Source organism: Siniperca chuatsi, linkage group LG21 (genome assembly GCF_020085105.1).
Source record: "Siniperca chuatsi isolate FFG_IHB_CAS linkage group LG21, ASM2008510v1, whole genome shotgun sequence".
Taxonomy (NCBI): Eukaryota; Metazoa; Chordata; class Actinopteri; order Centrarchiformes; family Sinipercidae; genus Siniperca; species Siniperca chuatsi.
The window spans coordinates 1275491-1296948 of NC_058062.1; the positions used below are offsets into that span (position 1 = coordinate 1275491).

Below are 21458 nucleotides of genomic sequence, written 5' to 3' on the forward strand. Positions count from 1 at the left end.
AATGCAAGCGCTGAATAAAGTTTAATTGAAAGTGCATATTTATGTATTTATTTGTATTTTCTTGAGACAACTCTTACATCACTAATGTCTGTGTGAAATTGTTCTCCAGATAGTCCAGAGTCAGAGGTGAGGATCGTGCTGCTTGGGAGGATCGGAGATGGGAGGAGTTCTTCAGGAAACACCATCCTGAGCAAGACGACACCATTCAAGTCAAAAGTCTCTTTATTTGCTGTCACAGAGAAGTGCCAGAAGAAAACAGAGAGCATTGGCGGACAAAATGTGGTTGTCGTTGATACTCCAGGTATGTTTAACCCCAAGAAAAAGCAAGAGGAGGTGATGAAAGAGATCAAGAAATCCATCTCACTTGCTGAACCTGGTCCTCATGTGTTCCTGATTGTGCTGAATGTGGAAGATACATTCACAGAGGAACTACAGAATATGGTGGAACTCATTCGCAGTACTTTTGGCAAAAACACAATGGCTTTCACTCTGGTCTTATTCACCCATGGAGACACACTGCAGAAAACGATAGAAAATGTTATTCATTCAGATCCAAATCTGCTGGACCTAATCATACAGTGCCAGTGGAATTACCATGTTTTTAACAACAAAGAGGAGAGTCGTGTTGAAGTCAGTGATCAAGTCTTTAACAACAAAGATGAGAGTTGTGTTGAAGTCAGTGATCAAGTCAAGTCACTACTGCAGAAGATCAACAGCATGATTCAGACAAGAGGAGGAGGCTACTACACAAAAGATTTGCTTGAAGGGGCTGAAAAAGCCGTAAAAGAACAACAGGAACAACAACAGCAGGTACAAAATCCAAAAGGAGAAGAAACAGCCAAGCGAGGCCCAATTCAAACGTCTGCTTTAGTTGGAACAGGTGTTGGGTGTTTGATGGGGTATCTTGTTGCTGGTGGTGAGATTACGTCTAGTATAGGAGCTGCACTGGGAGGTGTAGCGGGTGGAATACTGGGATCTGGATCGACAGCTTTAGTGATCCTTGCTAAAAACTACTTCAACAGTTGCATCGGAAAGTGAGTTTTAAGTGTTTAAGCTGATCAGAGCAATTCTTACACTCCCCACGAGGAAACACTAAGCTCAGTGCAGCAGGGAGTGACGGTAATAACTTCGTAGACTAGTTATGAATCTGAGCACACATTGGAAAGATGAAGCAATTCTTACAAATGAAAATACTGTAAAGGGGAAATCATGGTGGTGGGAGAAGCCTGTGGTTGGTGTTGGTTGGTTGGTGGCCTATCAGGGTGATGTTTCCACCAGCAGTATAGAGTAGAGCAGCAAAGATTAGTAGATTAATCGATTAGTTGTCGACTATTAGATTAATCGCCAGCTATTTTGATAATCGTTAGTCATTTTTTAAGAAACAATGTCAAATTCCCCGGATTTCAGCTTCTTGAATGTTAATATTTTCTGGTGTCTTTGCTCCTCTTTGACAGTAAACTGAATATCTTTGGATTGTGGACAAAACAAGACATTTTAGGATGTCGCCTTGGGCTTTGGGAAACACAGATCGACATTTTTCCACATTTTCTTTTTTTTGGACCAAACAACTAATCGATTAATCGAGAAAATAATCAACAATGAAAATAATTGCTAGTTTCAGCTCTAGTACAGAGTCCATCAGAATCCATACTGTCCCATCTCACAAGGAAATGCATTTTATGGCAGAAAGCAGCTTTTCTTTTCAGGCAAGTTGAGGTGAAGCAACCAAGATGTGATTTTTAAAGGCGCGGTAATTTTTTGGGCAGTGTTTTAGAAAAACGTTTGGCCACACAATGACTGATTATGACCTCTTGGCCTTACTGAATGATGTCAGTACTGAGAAACTGGCTAACACTTTGAGGTGTAGAGATGACTTCATTGACATCCTCAAAGTCGGAGGATCATAACACCAAAGGCATGATTAAGACAACAGGAGGAAACCTCTACACGGCTGAGATGCTCCAAGAGATCGAAAAGAACAACAGCAACAACAGGTGCAAAATCCAAAAGGAGAAGAAACAACAGCCAAGCTAACCCATCCTCAAACCTGTGCTTTGTCTGGAACAGTTGTGGGACGTCTGATGGGGGTATCTTGTTGGAGGTGGTGAGATGACGTCTGCGATGGGAACTGCACCGGACCAATTCTTTCAAATGAAAATCCTGTAAAGGGGAAATCATGGTGGTGGAGTTTGTATATTTTGTTGTTTCAGTTTGTTTGGGTTTTGCCTTTTCATATAAAGTATGTTAACCAAAAGGCCATTCAGTAAGTCAGCTCAGTTTGCTGCTGATTGGTTGTGGGCTGACCTAAACATTTGAGAGCCCAAATGAGCCCAAATGACTACGACTGAAACCTTTTCTACGATAGAACACTCCTGGACGAATGAGGGACTACACCGTCTAAACATTTGATGTTTCTGAAAAAGATACATGTTGTTGAGTTTTTTGAATGTTTTAATCGGCACAAATTAAATTCCATTCAGCTCTTTTATATTGGAGTGGTGGCAGAAGTTTTAGACGTGCAGTGAGAAAGTGATTTGTTTTGTAATCGGGGTGAACTGACCCTTTAATAGGTGATTCTAATACCAATAATATCACTTTTAGATGAATGTAGAATATGTACAGCATTTGGGCTCTGACCTCGTCACTCCCCATGATAATGACTTCGTAGACTAGTTATGATTCTGAGCACGCATTGGAAAGATGAAACAATTCTTACAAATGAAAATCCTGCAAAGGGGAAATCATGGTGGTGGAGTTTGTATATTTTGTTGTTTCAGTTTGTTTGGGTTTTGCCTTTTCATATAAAGTATGTTAACCAAAAGGCCATTCAGTAAGTCAGCTCAGTTTGCTGCTGATTGGTTGTGGGCTGACCTAAACACTTTGTTTGTGAAATAATAAATAATATCACCCCGTTTAGATAAATGTAGAATATGTGCAGCATTTGGGCTCTGACCATTATAACTCTCTCAGGTACTATACTCAGTACAGTCCAGTTTTCTAACACAACAGCCTTTGTAAAGAGTTACAAGTTGTAACTAATGGCTTCATTAATGGTTAATAAACAATGTTTTGTGCCGCTAATAGGAACAACAGCAGCTTGTGAGAAATCCCTCTGACTGGTGTTCATCCTTTCTATGTGGTAATAATACTGTTAGCAATGCTGGTAATCTACTCAGAAACGCTCATTGGTTTGTCACTTTCTAATGAGCCGTCAAGTCTGCGGTTATACATTTTATTGAGTCATTAATAAATCAATTTTGGTAAATTTGGCAAATCTTTTCCAGTAGTTAAGCGGTCAAATAGTACATTGGAGGGGTCTAACTGATGAGCTAAGAGCTAAAAAACACAACCTGGCAACCCAAAAGTTCTTATAATGATGGCTTATAACTGGTCTATGAAACTCTGAGGAAGCCATTCATTACATCTTATAAACCCTTTATAAAGGGAGCCTGATTAGAACGTGGTAACACAAATACTGTTCAAAATACTGGAGGAAAACTGTGATTCAGGCTAGTTTTATCAGAACTATTCAGCTGTCAAACATCTGTAATGTCTTTGTTAAATGTAACAGGTATGTGGGAGAAGTGTGCAGCTGGTTTATGTAGAAAGAGATGCTCTTTTATTACTCAAATATTCAATATTAAAGGACTCGGATCCCTACTTCAAAGTGACAGTGAAAGTTATTTCTTCAACAAAACCTTTTACTGTTCAACAAGAAATGTTAATAACTTGAGCTTTGGGGCCCCTGAGCCCTTAGGCCCTTGGGTCTGTGTCCGGCAGGTCCGTTCGATAATCCATCCAGTGCTGTACACAATCATTTTAAAAGAAACTGTTTCAAGACGCTAAACCAAATGTATTGATTATCACACACAATCAATTATTCTACTAATTCTCACAACTTGATTTATTACGTCCATGGCTGGATTACCAACTGGGCAAAGTGGACAACTGCAGCGAGGCCCCAGAAACTCAGGGGCCCCTAAGGTTCCAGGTTGTCTGTGTGTCATTTACTTTGTGGTAATTTGATCAATTACACATTTGTTTGGTGATATACAACACCAAAGCACAATTAAAAACTGGATTGCTAAAACCTGGTTTTAAGACCTTTTATATTTCAGTACTGCGACAACATAAAATGTCTGTTCACTACAAACCTCCTGCACCCAAATGTCCCTCATCAAATCAAGGGCAGGATCAAAGCTGTTAGCAGGCTTCTCATTTTTAGATTTTATAAGCATTAACATTTATTTCGCGATGTAGCCGAATTACTAAATGAACTGTTATCTAGTAAACGTACATGACAAACTAGTGTCTGTCACTCGGACAAATGGGATTAGTTAGAGAGGAAAAACCCCATTCTGTACTTTAAAGCCTTTTTAAAACGTTAGCGAGGATTTTTGGACGTTAGTAAAAGTACATTAAAACTATACTTAAGTAAAGTACTTGATGAAATGTACTGGATTACTTTCCACCAATACAGAATGTTATTATCATTATAATCTTAATAAGCTACACTTAACTTAACAGTTCACTATTACTATGCACTATTACTTTATACTGTACTTTATACTGCATTATTATCAACCGGTAAACCCACTTTGTACTTCACACTTTTTATACTTATACCCACTTGGTACTTAATTTCTCTGACCTGTATTATATTTTTTGCTCAGTACTTCTGTTCCTGTGTGCACTGACGTGACAGTGAGCTGCTGTAAAAAAAGTTTCCCCTCGGGGATCAATAAAGTATTTCTGATTATTAGTCACATGTGAGCTGATGGCTGCTCTGAAGCTCAGTGTGCTATGTTATGAAGTGTTATGTATAAAAGCATGAAGTGTGAAACAGGATAAAAAAAAAATATACAACATATTTCCATAGTGATCCTGAACGCACCAACACAGACTGCTGTGCTCCTGACACATTACAGCCTTTCCAGACACTTTAAATTGGAAGATTTCTAAGTGACATTTGGCATATGCAACTTTTTAATGTTGGGGCAATTTGTGGTGTTAGTCAGACTTTAGTGTTCAGGATCTATTCTTAAACATGACAAACATTCAACCCGCCTTTAACAACATTTTCCTTAAACTGTCTCTATGTTCCAGCTTCAGCGAGGAGATCTTCATCATGGCAGCAGACCGTGGCTCCTCCGCCTGTAGCTCTGTGTGGTGGGGGTGTACCTGGGTCCCGGTTCGGACCATGACGGTGCACGTGTGATTGTGGTGGTGGCAGTTGGGTGGTTTCGATGTGTTGACATGTTTTAAAAGTGTTTTACTATTAAAACTCTTTTTAAACGACTCTGTTGGTCTTTTTCCTCTCTCATAGTCTTTTACAGTGAAGAAGTTCGGCTCCTTGATGGAAAAACACTCAATTACAAGTAAATCCTGTATTCGGTAGGCGAGGGCCGGATAGCAAAGCTCAGCGCGGTCTTGCTGTTTGTATGTTTGAATGTAAAATTAGAAAATGAGTGGAGTAAAACGTATATTTCACTCAGATGTCAAATAATAAACCCAGTGGAGTCCTGAAGCCCAACGCTGTACCTGATTAGATAAGAACTTGTCCTGTTCATGTGGGCGCAGCTCTGACTTCATCAGACCGATGGTGTAAATATTCAAATCTGGGTGCTGAATGTTAAAGGGACAGCTCCTCTTACCTGTAGTGCAGGTGTGAAGCCTGGATCCACCAGCAGGTGGCAGCGACGCTCAAACTTCCAGAGACTGAATGGACGGACCATCCTGAACTGTTTGCTGTCGTGCTGTAACCGCAGAGCGTCAGACCCTCCGCAAAGTGTTTTCATACTCGAAGCTCACATTTTGCTGTGTCAGAACTGCAGTGGAGTTATATAACAAAGACTAACTCAGACTGCAGAGCTCAGACTGAACTTCGAGATGTAACTGAAAGGTTTAAACGCTGATTAAAGGGTGAATACGACTAAATATTCTTGCGCTCAGTGTAGACGGATTACTGAACAATATTTCCTGATTCAAGCAGAGATGGCAGCTGGAAACAACACGACTCCTTGCTCAATCTGCACAACCTAAACCTAAATGAAAGAGTTTTATTATGAGTTGTATTGGGTTATATTATATAGTTTCATAGAAAATAACACATTCATATTTTATATATATATATTATTTTCCTCCAGATGGTTTGAAGAGTCTCTAAAGATTCTGTAAACATCTTTAAACTTCAGTAAGTGTGAAGTGACTTTTTCACTGACTGTCAGACAGACAGGTATTGGGCTCAGGGTATCTGCTGATACATATAAAGAGTGCGATCAGGGTGGAAAAGCCTCTGAAACAGCAGGAAACCAACTAAATCTCAACAGAAAGCCACACTAACGAAACACTAAGTTTTAGAGATTGGCTAGCTGTTAGCTATTTTTCTTCTTGACCCAAACCAGCAGTGAACGTTTCTGCTAACAGGTGGTGTGTGTGAATCACAGCCGGATGTATTAGATTAGATTAGATCCAACTTTATTGTCCTTACACATGTACAAGCACAAGGCAACGAAATGCAGTTCAGGTCTAACCAGAAGTGCATTAAGCAAGTGCAGGATATAAAGTGTGTGCATAAATGCAGGATAGCGCAGCATTATGAAAATATTTGACAAGTGGTACTATGGACATTATATACAGATGGCATTATTATGAACAGTATACTGATGGATATGTACAATAATGAATTGGACTGGGCAGAACAGTAGTCAAATGAATATAAAGTAGTGCAATGTATGGAAATAGTTAACAGTGCAGTAGATGAGTTATTGTAGTATTCAGTACATAGTACTGGAGTGCAAATGATGCAGTATATGTATAAATAAATAGTCCGGTAGTGCAAATGAACATGTGGTACATGTAGCAAAAACAATGTAGCAGCATTTAAGTTAAGGTATATGAGGGGACAGTGGAGTCAGCGGGGGGCAGAGTTCAGTAGGAAGACAGCTCTGGGAAAAAAGCTGTTTCTCAGTCTGCTGGTCCTGGTCTGGAGGCACCTGAGGCGCCTGCCGGAAGCAGGGGAGAAACCAGTCTCTGGGCGGGTGAGAGGAGTCCTTAAGAATGCTGCAGGCTCGACGCAGATAGCGTTTCCTCTGGATGTCCTCAATGGCTGGAAGTGGAGTCCTGTCCTGTTTCCTGTTTTATTTTTTTAGTGTTCTCCTCTCCTTGTGTGTCTTGTGGTTTTACTTCCTGTCTTTGTTTGCTTTCCCTCCCATTTAGATTGTTGGCCCTGCCTTGATTGATTGCACCTGTGTTTCGTTATCTCCCCTACCTCAGTGTATTTAGTCCGGGATTTTTCATTTGTTCATTGTCGGGTCGTTGTTCCTTGTCATGTGCATTTTGGTTGTACTGTGTTCCCGTGTCAAGCATCCCGGCATTTCTAACCTGTGAGTTCTGTTGGATTGATTCTTTGTTCCCTTGGACCTTGCCTGGATTATGGACTTTTGAACTTTGCCACTCCCTGTCGGATTTGTTTGCCTAGTTGGACTGATTCCCTGGTTTTGACCACTGCCTGCCGGAAGCCTGTGTAAGCCTTTATTCTTTATTAAAGCATTGCATATTAACAGTCTGCCTCCGTTGCCTGTACTTGGGTCCTATTCCTTGTGTTTCCTGCTCCCTGGCATGGGACTACCACATGACAGCTATAGGCCTAGACTGCCATGAGACTTCCCATGATGCACCTCTTTCCTCTCTCCTCCTCTCCCTCTCCATCTGTATGCATTTTTATCCAATTACTGCATGTTACTAACTCAGCATCTTCTGTGCTTTCTCGTTTCTCTCCTCTCTACTTCTGTCGCTTTCAGCAGGTATTTCTGCCTCCAGAGCTGCAGAGTCTGGATCTGTGGTTGTGGGCCACCTGCTGTCATTATTATTATTATTATTATTATTATTATTATTATTATTATTATTATTATTACCACTGCCATTACATTATTGCTATTTTAAAAATTCTAGGTGGTATTTGCATTGTGCCTCCCTCTGAACTGAACCCACGTGGAACGTTGTTGGCATGTAGACGGTAAATGACAAATTAAAACTGTTTGGACGGGTTCTCCTGCAGAATCATGTGGCTCAAATGTGGACCCATAAACAAACCCAAAGTAATAAAAATGTCGTTGTGTTTCAGAGGATGACTCCTACTGACTGAGGATGGGGTTTTTGGCTTTTAAATTTCAGCTTATCTATTTTCGCAATGAAGAAAATGACTCTAAGAAGTTATTCTGTAACCAGGTGGTGAGTTTAAAAGCACATTGTGAGAAATCTTATCAACATGGACGCTGATTCAGAATGGGCTGTAATGACCAGTAGATTAGTTATTGTCCTCTCTGGCACATTTTTGTTTTATTAGTTATATTTGATCTTCGGCTGATGCGTGAGGATATAATTCACAATTTTGGTGGCTTATCTTCTTATCTTTGGTTTCATTGAACATATTTTATGGGGTAACAGCTTCACCACGAAAACCTGATAGTGCAGATGTTATCGGGTTTATAAAAAATACAGCTTCAACACTCTGGAGCTCTTCATGGCTGCAGATGGATGCAAAACAAAACAGTGGTGCAAACTACAACATTACATTACTACATTAATACATTAATTAATTTCAGTATTGCTTTGTTCTTATCCACACCTAGTAAAGACTAAACCTCCTGGCCCAACACTACATGACATTTTCTTTGTCTATGTTTCGGCAAATTATTAATTTAAAGAGATATTAATATTAATTTATGTCTGTCTTTGTTTATTGGACGGTAACTTTCCTCTCTGGGAGCCTCTGAGTGGATTTGATTTCCTCCAAACATCCAAAAGGTGAAAAGACAAATATCAAAACACAACTTCAAGGTGAAAATTCAGAGCGTGCTGGTCCATAGAGGCAGCTGAAGTTGCTCCCCCTTTTTTTTTTGAGAGGCAAGAGGGAGATAAAAATATTTAAAAAAAGAGCAACTGGTTAAAAGTAAACATTACCATTGTCCATTATGTAAGGGATGACCGGCTCGCTGTACCGCTTATTACGCGGATACTTACTAAAGAAATCAATAATTTGACACCAAATATTGATTGAATTGATATAAAAATGATTTTAAAACGTTTGGGGTTTTTTGCCACAGGACTTCTTTCTGCGGTTTGATATGATTGGACTCGAGAGTCTATGATCAGAACTGCGTCCACAGTACAAATGCTAACATTATATCAAAATATATATTCTGAATAGCAGGGCTGGATTACCAACAGGGCAAAGCAGGCAACTGCCCCCTGGCTCCAGAACACCAAGGGCCCCAAAAGCAGCTGGACAGGAGAGTGCAGAGATCAGGTAAACCACGATGGCTGGGATCACCGGCAGGAAGTAGATCCTCAGCAGAGACAGACAAGGTCACACAGGAGCCAAAAAACGAGCAACAAGAAAGACTTAACTGAATCGAGATTTAGGCCACAGCAAAGGTACCGCAGTGGTGCACTGAGACATTGACATTGCCGCATTGGTCCAATGATAATTTCCGAATTTCATCTGCAAAGAGTACCTTGTGTGTGTTTATAGGACTCTGAGGGGCGTGACAAAACATCGGTATTTGATGCCCTGGGAATGAGAACGCGTTTGTCAGTTCTCTACCACTGTATTGTACGTGACAACTGGCAGTAAAGCGGTAGATAGATTCATACAGTAGCAGCATATTAGAAAAGAAATTATAACATGAAAATTGCAAAATACATTTAAACACATAACTAAGAAATTACATTTTATTTAGGTCTTTTATTTAGTCCAAATCTCCTTTTTTTGTTTCCCTTTTTTATCTGTTTTTTTATTTAGCAGTAGCTAGCTAGCTACTTGCGTTAGCCAACACAACAGTTAGCTTGTTGTATCAGTTTTGAAGGACTGTTAAGCTAATGGCGAGAATGGATTTGGACTTGGGGGCACGGCAGTGGCAGGACACACAGAGCGATCCCTACCACAACCATCACTGAAACCAATGAGCTGATATACGCCTCAGCAGCAGTGATCCTAGACATGGCTCCCATGGTTGCTCTTGTAGCCAACCATGGGAGCCATGTCTAGGATCACAGCCATGAGAGACAGTACCCACCATGGAAATGAAGGACGCCCGGAGACGCCCGGAGACGCCCGGAGACGCCCGGAGAGAAGTGAGCCAACTGACAGAGGCTGAGAGAGGTGCAATGAGAAAGCAAGTACCCAAGAAGTACAACCAGATGCCCATACCTGAAGCACTCGAAACTGCCAAACAAAGGCTCCAAGCCTTGGCCAGCCGCCTAAAGAGATACACGAGAGATAATGAAGCCAGAAGAATAAACCGGCTGTTCGCAACTCAACCTGCGAAAGTGTACGCTCAATGGCAGGGTAATAACAGCAGAGCAGACCCACCAAGGCTGGAAACGGAGCAGTACTGGAAAAGTATAAGGGAGAGGGAGGCATCACACAACAGCGATGCACAGTGGCTGGCGGCTCTGAGAAAGGACCACAGCAACCTCCCTGAACAGAATCCAGTCACCATCACAGCGGCAGACATCCAAGAAAGAGTCTCAGGTATGAAGAACTGGACAGCACCGGGCCCTGACAGGATCCACACCTACTGGCTAAAGAAGCTCACTGCACTCCACGAGCACCTAGCAGCACAAATGAACCAGCTGCTAAGAGATGGGACGCACCCTGAATAGCTTACCGAAGGGCGTACAATCCTGATCCTGAAGGATCCCGCAAAGGGTACAGTCCCATCCAACTATCGGCCAATAACCTGTCTCTCCACAACATGGAAGCTCATGTCAGGCATCATCAGTGGCTAAGATAAGTGGACACATGGATCAATACATGAGCAAAGCACAGAAGGGCATTGGCAAAGGGACCAGAGGAACTCAAACACCAACTGGTTGACAGAACAGTCTCCCAAGACTGCAGAGCCCGACACACCAACCTGTGCACTGCCTGGATTGATTACAAGAAAGCATATGACTCAATGCCACACACATGGATCACTGAATGCTTGGAGATGTACAAAATCAACAGGACTCTAAGAGACTTCGTTGCAAACTCAATGAGGCTGTGGAAAACCACCCTTGAGGCCAATGGCAAGCCACTTGCACAAGTATCCATCAAATGTGGCATATACCAAGGAGATGCTCTGTCCCCACTGCTGTTCTGCATAGGTCTGAACCCCCTCAGCCAAATAATCAACAAGACTGGCTATGGATACCGACTCAGGAACGGGGCCACCATCAGTCACCTCCTCTACATGGATGACATCAAGCTATACGCTAAGAGCGAGCGGGATATCGACTCACTGATCCACACCACCAGGATCTACAGCTCTGACATTGGGATGTCATTCGGGCTTGAGAAGTGCAGTCGAATGGTGACAAAGAGAGGAAAGGTAGTCCACACAGAAGGGGTCTAACTCCCAGAAGGAACAATAGCAGACATTGAGGATGGTTACAAGTACCTTGGAATACCACAGGCAAATGGCAACCTCGAAGAGGTAACAAGGAAAACTGCAACGGCCAAATACCTCCAACGAGTAAGGCAAGTCCTAAGAAGTCAGCTCAATTGCAAAGACAAGGCCCAGGCAATAAACAGCTACGCCCTGCCAGTGATCAGATACCCTGCAGGAATAATAAGGTGGCCAAAGGAAGAGATACAGACCACAGACGTTAAGACGCGAAATCTCCTCACCATGCATGGAGGGTTCCATCCCAAATCCAGGACCCTGAGACTGTACGCTAGCCGTAAGGAAGGCGGCCGTGGACTAGTGAGTGTGAGAGCCACTATCCAGGATGAAACATCCAAGATCCACAAGTACATCCAAGATAAGGCTCCTACAGATGACATGCTCAGGCAATGTCTCAGGCAATGGGGAACAGAGAAAGCTGTGCTGGAGGAGGGACCATCATGGGAGGACAAACCCCTGCATGGGATGTACCACCGGAACATAACTGAAGTGGCTGATATCAAGAAATCCTACCAATGGCTAGAGCGGGCTGGACTGAAGGACAGCACAGAGGCACTCATCATGGCTACACAGGAGCAGGCCCTGAGCACCAGAGCGATAGAGGCCCAGATCTACCACACCAGACAAGACCCAAGGTGTAGGCTGTGCAAAGAGGCCCCTGAGACAATCCAGCACATAACTGCAGGGTGTAAGATGCTGGCAGGAAAAGCATACATGGAGCGCCATAACCAAGTGGCTGGCATAGTGTACAGGAACATCTGCACTGAGTATGGACTGGAAACCCCGAGGTCAAAGTGGGAAACACCTCCAAAGGTGGTAGAGAATGACCGAGCCAAGATCCTGTGGGACTTCCAGATTCAGACTGACAGAATGGTAATGGCGAACCAACCTGACATTGTGGTGGTGGACAAACAGCAGAGGAAAGCCATTGTGGTTGACGTGGCAATACCAAGTGATGGCAACATCAGGAAAAAGGAACAGGAGAAACTAGAGAAATACCAAGGGCTCAGAGAAGAGCTGGAGAAGGCCTGGAAGGAGAAGGCAACAGTGGTGCCCGTGGTCATCGGAGCACTCGGGGCAGTGACCCCCAAACTGGAGGAGTGGCTACAGCAGATCCCTGGAAGAACACCAGACATCTCGGTCCAGAAGAGTGCAGTACTAGGAACAGCAAAGATACTGCGCAGAACCCTCAAGCTCCCAGACCTCTGGTAGAGGATCGAAGGATCGAAGGATGAGACCACCCGTGGGGGGGTGAAGGACAAAGTTTATATATATATATCTATATATAGATATATATATATCTGTATGTCTGAATGGTCTTTAGATTGCAGAAAGTCCTAGATGTTGTTTTGTATGAAGGGTTTGCAAAAAAAGTCATGTTTTGTACCTGGAGACCAAAACACTGTAATGGTTCAAACGAGACTCAGGACTGAAAGGGCAGAAAGAGGCAAAGATCCTCTGAGCAGCAGTTAGATAAGAATACAAGAAACCAGCAGTCGTTGGTAAAGAAACTGGAAGCTGAGCGTTAAAATCTGTGCAGATTTAAACAGCAACAGGTTCCTGTTTAAATGAGGTGAGTCCAGGGTTAGCACTGCTGGAGCTGGATCACAGAACAGCAGCTGAACATGCTGTGGACGGACAATCACAGTTTAAACCTGCTCAGTCTGACCACTGAGGAGACTGCAGAGGGCCCAGAGACAAACAGGTGTAAATATTCAAATCTGGGTGCTGAATGTTCTTCCTCCACTGTCGTCCAGAAACTATTAAAACACATCAGTGAGCCGCTCTGCTGCACTGGGTGCCATGTTCCTTCATCACTGTGAACACAGACAGACTCTGGAGTTTATTCTGACACTGTGGCGCATCAGATAAAGTGGATCTTTAAGGTTTTTCCATGAGAAGAGCTCATAGGCGGCGCTATTGAAAGGCTAGGGAAGCTAGCTTAGCTTCTCCAAAATAATCACTGAATAAATGTTAAAATTTTAAAGATTAACCTTCAATAAAATTTGATTTTTTTGGGCAGTATACTGGCAAACGTTAAAACTCCAAACAAATTTTAAGATTTTATTTATTTATTTTAAATAATGATATGTGGTAACCAAGGCGACCTGCGTCACTTCCTTTACGTCGTGCACAAAAGCTGAAGCTAGCTGTGAAAGCCTACTGCAGTCACCGATAAGGCACAACAACGAGAAGAAATGAACAATCACGGAGAACACGAAGTCGAGACAGAATCTCTGACTCTAACTGCTTCAAACGAGGGCCAGCCCACGGAGGCTGAGCCTCCCGCGCAGGTGAGCACTCAAGCGGATAAAGATGCTAACACCTGCTGCCCCTCTGACTTGGGGACTAAGGATGGCGCTCCTGCACAACCGTTGTTGCCGGAGTCTCCTAAAACTGCTTTGGGTGAACAGACTCAAGCGTTTAGCTTCGAATATTTCAGAACAGCAAGCAGGTAGTAGCCATATTCTGTTTCCCGTGCCGACAGTTGTGTGCAGAGTTAGGGACCCAGCTTTTACTCCTGAAACAGTAAAACACACTGAATCTGCTCAACACGAGCAGAGTATGGAAAAGTAGAAGCTATATCGAGTTTGAGATGTGAGCTGTGTGACTGTGATCCTCTTAAACAATAACAAAACAAATCTCTGGAACATGGAACAAAAATGTTTCTGCTAATCAGATAGATGGAAACGCGCTAACACCAACATACAGAAAGCATTAAAGCCATCAGGAGAGCGAGACCCCGTCAAAGCTCATCAGATGGTCTGCTGTGATGTCAGCTGCAGGTCGGTGCTGCTGTTCTCTTTACAGCCCCGTTTGTTCAGCCTGAATCTGTTCACATTCTGTGAAGGATGGGGTTTTTGGCTTTTAAATTTCGGCTTATCTATTTTGGCAGTGAAGAGAATGACTCTAAGAAGTTGTGGTGAGTTTAAAAGCACGTTCTGAGGAATCTTATCAAGATGGGCGCTGATCCAGAATGGGCTGTAATGACCAGTAGATTAACCATCGTCCTCTCTGGAACATTTTGTTTTATTAATTATATTTGATCTTGATACATGAGGATATAATTCACAGTTCTGGCACAGTTATCGGTTTGTCCACATGACTTGATGTTCACTCCTCTTGGTTTGTTTGAATTAAATTCACGTGATCATGAAATGGAGACCTAAAGGAGACAATGGATATTTTTTCCCTTGGCCCACATGAGCCGAACTACAGGTGTGACACGGGACATACGAGATCCTGTGACCTCCGCACTGCCTACGTTACTCTGTGATTTGGTCATATGGCGTTCCCATACAGTGTTTTTAGGGATGCTAGCAGCGTGGCTCTGTGGATGTTAATGTCCATGACTTTGATCCAGACTGAAACATCAGCAGCTGCTGGACTGTGATGAAACGTGCTTCATCGTTCATGCTCCCCTCAGGATGAACTGTAGTAACTCTGCTGATCCTCTGACTTTCCATCTAGCGCCACCATCAGGTCGACATGTTAACGTGTCCGACACTTTGGTTTCTGACCAAACACCTGCAGAGCTGCTCACGCTCCCATCAGCCTCAGCTTTGTGTTTAAAGCTAATTAAACTAAACTAAGATGGTGAACATGGTAAACACTATGCCTGCTAAACATCGACATGTTAGCATTGTCACTGTGAGCATGTTAGCATGCTGATGTTAGCACTTAGCTCAAGGCACTGGTATGCCTAAGGCCTCACTGAGCTGCTAGCATGACTGTAGACTCAAAGTCATATTCACTAAATATTAAGCAGCAGGTTGTATCTTCAAAGGCACTTTTCTAGATGTCTACTGTCTGCCCACGATCACGAAATGTTTGAAACATTTTCACAACCTGTGCTGGGCATGGCAGGCGTAGAGAGCGTACTGAGATGGGGCAGGGGACAAACAAAAGGAAGATCCCAGAAGCTTCAGTAATCTGTCGTCCACACCTGGTAAAGACTAAACCTCCTGGCCCACCACTACACAACATTTTCTTTGTCTGTTCTTTGGCCAAATCCCCTTATTTTAAGCCCATTTTATTTTATTATTGTTTTATATTTAAGTCTGTACAGCATGCAGCACCTTCTATCCTTAGATCCTCGATTCAGATAATCATAATTTCAACTCTGATAATGTGGGCCTTGAGATATTAACATTAATTTATTTCTGTCTTCGGTTCTTGGTGTCACAGCCTGTCATGTTCTCACCTGTCACTCATTACACACCTGCACCTTATCAGCACTCCACTCCCCTATAAAGCACTATCCCTCACCTCAGTCAGTGTCCGGTCTCGTTGAAACAAGGACAGATCTCCAGATCCTGCCTCCTCAACGCCAAGGACTCACCTACGTCGCCGCAAAATGGCTACTAGTACCCAGAACCTCGATCCCGGCTCCTGTCTTCTCCAGTCGTCCGAGTGTGTCGCTCCAGCTCCCGGCCCTGTGTGACTCTACTCTTCTGTGTGAATCTACATCACCCCAGAGCTCCTCTACTTTCAGTTCAAGGACGGTATTATTATCACCTTCACCTATTCATACTCCCTGTGTTCCAATAAATTATCTCAGTATCTTCTCTGTGTCTCCGGTCTGTTCTGTCCGTAACACTTGGACTGTAACGTTCCCCTCTGGGAGGCTCAGATGGATTTGATTTTCGTCAAACATCCAAAAGGTGAAAAGACAAATATCAAACCACAACTTCATGGTGACAGGAAACTTTCAAAGGCCACTGGCACTTCCTGTAGTACAGAGAGACAGAGAGCAGTGGAGTGAATCCTCAGTCTCCACCCAAACTGATTTTTCTAGCTGTTTTATCAAGTCTGCGAAGTTAAACTTCACCATGGACTTCGACTGTCTGAAGCAATAACACATGCTGAGGTAATACGAGTCACTGTGGTTATTGTTCTGTTCTGAGGAACTCAGGGCATGGGAAGGGCATGGAAAGGAAATCCCACCTATTCTAAGGGATCTTATCAATATTAGCAGAGATTAAACATGAAAAAGCACTACCGCAGTGCAAATTGTGTGTGTTAATGAGATCAAAACATTTGCACACTTATCTTCACTGCACCTGAATAACCAATAGTTTGTCTAAGCCTGTTCCAGGGCTTTCCTTACATACTAAATAAACTTTGATTAGAAATCACAACTGCCTTATCCTTTGTGTTGGCACAAAGTCAACAATAACACAAAGGCAGCTGCAATGACTTTGCCAGTAACACTATGAAGACATGTTTCATATTATTACACATTTATTTATTATAGTTACTAATTGTTTTAATTAATAAAGTATTCATTCATGCAAAAAAAAGTATTTGGCAGCGGAGATCAAACTTCTTATGGAGGCAAACCTGTCTCACCAGATTTTGTGCCACTGAATTTCTAGCACTGATTTTGTTTTGCGTTGAAATTATGTATCTGAATTTTTAAAATTAAATTATAATATAATATATCACATATAATGAAGTCATCAAGAAGTTTACGTCCTCGAAAAACAGCTTGGCATAGAGTCAAAATTATTTCATCATTTTAATCTCTCACGTTATCTGCATCTTTGCTCCACTGGTCTTCTGCTCTGAAAATGTAGAATTTTACTATTTTCTCAAAATTCTATTGTCGACATCTCCTCAGAAACCAATCGTCCAAAAATGTAGTCAGGCTCATCTACAGACTTCCCTGATCTTAAGTTGTTAAAGAAATTAAATTTCTGTTTCAATTATACAAGCCAATTATCAAAACAGCAACAAATGTAGTCATGTGAAACAGTCTTCACTGAAGGTCAGAAGCTACAGCAAATGTTTCTGAAAGTAGATTTATAGTCCTCAACAGAGCATCAGCATATATATCAAGTTTTGCTTCTTCAATTAAATAAGAAGCAAGCATCCATATGGAAGCGTATAAGGGACGATGTTAAAATGATAATGTAAACTTGAAAATGTAATTCCACTATAGCATTATCACTTTCCACATGTGTATGTGTTATTTGAGTAAAAATGAAAATGCAATAATCTAATTATCATTTTCACATACTTGTGTGGGCGTTCTATGACTATATTAAAATGAAAATGGAAAAGCTGTTTGAGATTTCATTTTCAAAGTTGTAACCTGCTGTATAGTGGACAATATTCAAATGCAGCAAACGAAACAGCGCCCCCAGTCTTTGCGTATACATTTACTTGTCACCACGCTTTTGGGGTCAACATGAAAATGTAATCTCATGTTTGCCCCCCTTCCTGATTTCTTATTTTTTTTGCATGTTTGTCACACTTAAATGTTTCTGATCATCAAATTTATATATTAGTCAAAGATAACACAAGTAAACACAAAATGCAGTTTTTAAATGAAAGTTGTTATTATTAAGGGAAATGTGTGAAAAAGTGATTGCCCCCTAAACCTAATAACTGGTTGCTCCACCCTTAGCAGCAACAACTGCAATCAAGCGTTTGCGATAACTTGCAGTGAGTCTTTTACAGCGCTGTGGAGGAGTTTTGGCCCACTCATCTTTGCAGAATTGTTGTAATTCAGCCACATTGGAGGGTTTTCGAGCATGAACTGCCTTTTTAAGGTCATGTCACAGCATCTCAATAGGATCCAGGTCAGGACTTTGACTAGGCCACTTTAAAGTCTTCATTTTGTTCTTCTTCAGCCATTCAGAGACCCCACAACAACATCCAAAGAACTACAGGCCTCACTTGCCTCATGGAAGCTCATGTCAGGCATCATCGCGGCTAAGATAAGACAGACATGGACAGAACAGTCACCCAAGACTGCAGAACCCGACACACCAACCTGTGCACTGCCTGGATTGATTACAAGAAAGCATATGACTCAATGCCACACACATGGATCACTGAATGCTTGGAGATGTACAACATCAACAGGACTCTAAGAGACTTTGTTGCAAACTCGATGAGGCTGTGGAAAACCACCCTTGAGGCCAATGGCAAGCCACTTGCAAGTATCCATTGTGCAGAAGGAACAATAGCAGACACTGAGGATGGTTACAAGTATCTTGGAATACCACAGGCAAATGGCAACCTCGAAGAGGTAACAAGGAAAACAGCAACTGCCAAATACCTCCAACGAGTAAGGCAAGTCCTAAGAAGTCAGCTCAATGGCAAGAACAAGGCCCAGGCAATAAACAGCTACGCCCTGCCAGTGATCAGATACCCTGCAGGAATAATAAGGTGGCCAAAGGAAGAGATACAGACCACAGACGTTAAGACGCGAAAGCTCCTCACCATGCATGGAGGGTTCCATCCCAAATCCAGGACCCTGAGACTGTACGCTAGCCGTAAGGAAGGCAGCCGTGGACTAGTGAGTGTGAGAGCCACTATCCAGGATGAAACATCCAAGATCCACAAGTACATCAAAGATAAGGCCCCAACAGATGACGTGCTCAGGGAATGTCTCAGGCAATGGGGAACAGAGGAAGAGGTGCTGGAGGAGGGACCATCATGGGAGGACAAACCCTTACATGGGATGTACCACCGGAACATAGCTGAAGTGGCTGATATCAAGAAATCCTACCAATGGCTAGAGCGGGCCGGATTGAAGGACAGCACAGAGGCACTCATCATGGCTGCACAGGAGCAGGCCCTGAGCACCAGAGCAATAGAGGCCCAGATCTACCACACCAGACAAGACCCAAGGTGTAGGCTGTGCAAAGAGGCCCCTGAGACAATCCAGCACATAACTGCAGGGTGTAAGATGCTGGCAGGAAAAGCATACATGGAGCGCCATAACCAAGTGGCTGGCATAGTGTACAGGAACATCTGCACTGAGTATGGACTGGAAACCCCGAGGTCAAAGTGGGAAACACCTCCAAAGGTGGTAGAGAACGACCGAGCCAAGATCCTGTGGGACTTCCAGATCCAGACTGACAGAATGGTAATGGCGAACCAGCCTGACATCGTGGTGGTGGACAAAGAGCAGAGGAAAGCCGTTGTTGTTGACGTGGCAATACCGAGTGATGGCAACATCAGGAGAAAGGAACATGAGAAACTAGAGAAATACCAAGGGCTAAGAGAAGAGCTGGAGAAGGCTTGGAAGGTGAAGGCGACAGTGGTGCCCATGGTCATCGGAGCACTCGGGGCAGTGACCCCCAAACTGGAGGAGTGGCTACAGCAGATCCCTGGAAGAACACCAGACATCTCGGTCCAGAAGAGTGCAGTACTGGGAACAGCAAAGATACTGCGCAGAACCCTCAAGCTCCCAGGCCTCTGGTAGAGGACCCGAGCTCGAAGGATGAGACCACCCGCGGAGGGTGAAGGACAAAGGTTTTTATTTGTTTTTGTTTTTTTTTACTTTGTCTCTGTGCACCTGTCAGCTCAGCTGTCAATCAATTCAATCCAATTCAGTTAAGCTTTATTGGCATGGGAAACAGATGTTAACATTGCATGTGTAAAATAAAATAAAAAAATTTGCTATTAGAATATATACAGATAAGTAAAATAATATACTAATAATAATAATAATAAAAAATATTGACTTGCAGTTAAAAATACAAATACAAGTAAGTGAAAACTACATAAACACTGCATGTGTGTGTACATGTGTGTGTGCATGTGTGTGTCCTCAGGTTGCGTTGAAATATATTGATCAGCAGGATCAGCAGGATGGTCAGGATCTGTCTCTGACAGCAGAGAGATATTCTGCCAGTTCTTTATCTCTCTTTTAGGGCTAGATAACTTTCTGATCTACTCTGGCTTTTAGTTTCTTCTTTACAATGTTCCAGATGGGTTTCTTTACATACATCGTGTTATAATTTGGTTTCCTCTGACTGGTGTTTGGAAAGCAGTGCTGTTGTGAGACTGGTCAGAGTGTCGGGGGCTTCTGGATTTAAGGTGATTAAAACATGTGAGCGCTCTCTTTTGAATGTTAACTATCAGCGGGTATCTGCCTAATTCTGCTCTACATGCATCTGTTGGTGTTTTTCTGTGTATGTGTGAAATGTATCTGCAGAATTGTGCATGTAAAGATTCTGTTGGATGTTTGTCCCAACCAAAAGTCACAAGACACCACTCGCCGCTGCTCCTTAAGCTTATTTTTAGCAGCTCAGATCTTCTGTCATCTGCACTGCGGTGGTTGGACGGTAAAAGGAAAATCTTCAGAGAGATTTTAGTATGAAAATCAACTTGAAACTATAAAAGTGCGGGGGATAAAAATAAAGTTTTGAAAAGTCAAAACCTTATCCATCCACCTTATCCCCATCGCCAGTATGAATTATGCCCTTGCATGGGCCAAATCTGGCCCTCCAATAAAATAATTTGGCCCCCAATGTAATCCATCTTTTTCTATACAATAAACACTCACAATAACAATACAAATATGATTCCACATCATAAAATGACATTCATTTGCAGGTGCTGCAGGTGCTGAAAGCTGTGGTCTGATCAAGGCCCAGAAACAACCAAGAACAGGTTGGTAAAAACTGGAGAGTATGTTGGCAGTTAGGAAAGATGGCATCCGGGGCAGGAAGGGTTATCAGCCCACAGACCTTCAGAAAGATACCCTCAGGGGGTCTGAGAGGGCGGGCAGAATAAACACCCCCAGCAGGATGGATTATAAGACAATGACCTTGGCACACGTAACGCATCTGTAGCGAGGTCTGCAAGAATCCGCGAGGCCTGAGGGCAGATTGAGAGGCCTGGAACAGGAGAGAGCAACGAAGGATCCACTCGTGGTGAGATGGAGGAGGAGTCCGGTCTGGAGTCACCCAACTGAGCCCAGAACCTCCAAGTGCCAGAAGTTCCTGCCCCAAGTAGAGAAGTTGTCGGGTTAAGTGGCCTCCAGCCAGCGAGCACGAGGCATAGCCGCAGTTTGAGGAGGTTTGAAGATCATCACGGTGGAGGTCAACAGACCAACAGAAAGTGAATAAAACTGTAGCTAGCTAGTAGTTAGTTAGACAAGTTGCTGGCTGGTGTTTGCAGACTGCACTGAATTGTGATGGTTAGCTTGGTTGGCGATGGTTGTGTTAGCTTATCAGGAAATCACCCGAATGTGTGAACTCA

General features: G+C 42.9%; 1 protein-coding gene and 1 long non-coding RNA gene across 2 annotated transcripts in view; one reads left to right on the forward strand and one right to left on the reverse strand.

Annotated features, from left to right (window-relative positions):
* The window catches only part of LOC122869003 (GTPase IMAP family member 9-like), a 74609-nt gene extending 69310 nt beyond the window's left edge, over positions 1-5299 (forward strand). Inside the window, exons 2-3 of the mRNA XM_044181530.1 lie at positions 110-810; positions 5107-5299. Coding sequence (XP_044037465.1) covers positions 110-810; positions 5107-5160 — 755 coding nt within the window. The 3' untranslated portion in view covers positions 5161-5299. The remainder of the gene's footprint in view (positions 1-109; positions 811-5106) is intronic.
* On the reverse strand, positions 2220-4605 carry LOC122869013. Its single transcript, XR_006376217.1, has 2 exons — positions 2872-4605; positions 2220-2304 (listed from the first exon to the last, which is right to left on the reverse strand). It is a non-coding gene; the product is annotated as an uncharacterized LOC122869013 (long non-coding RNA).
* Positions 5300-21458: the final 16159 nt, after the last annotated feature.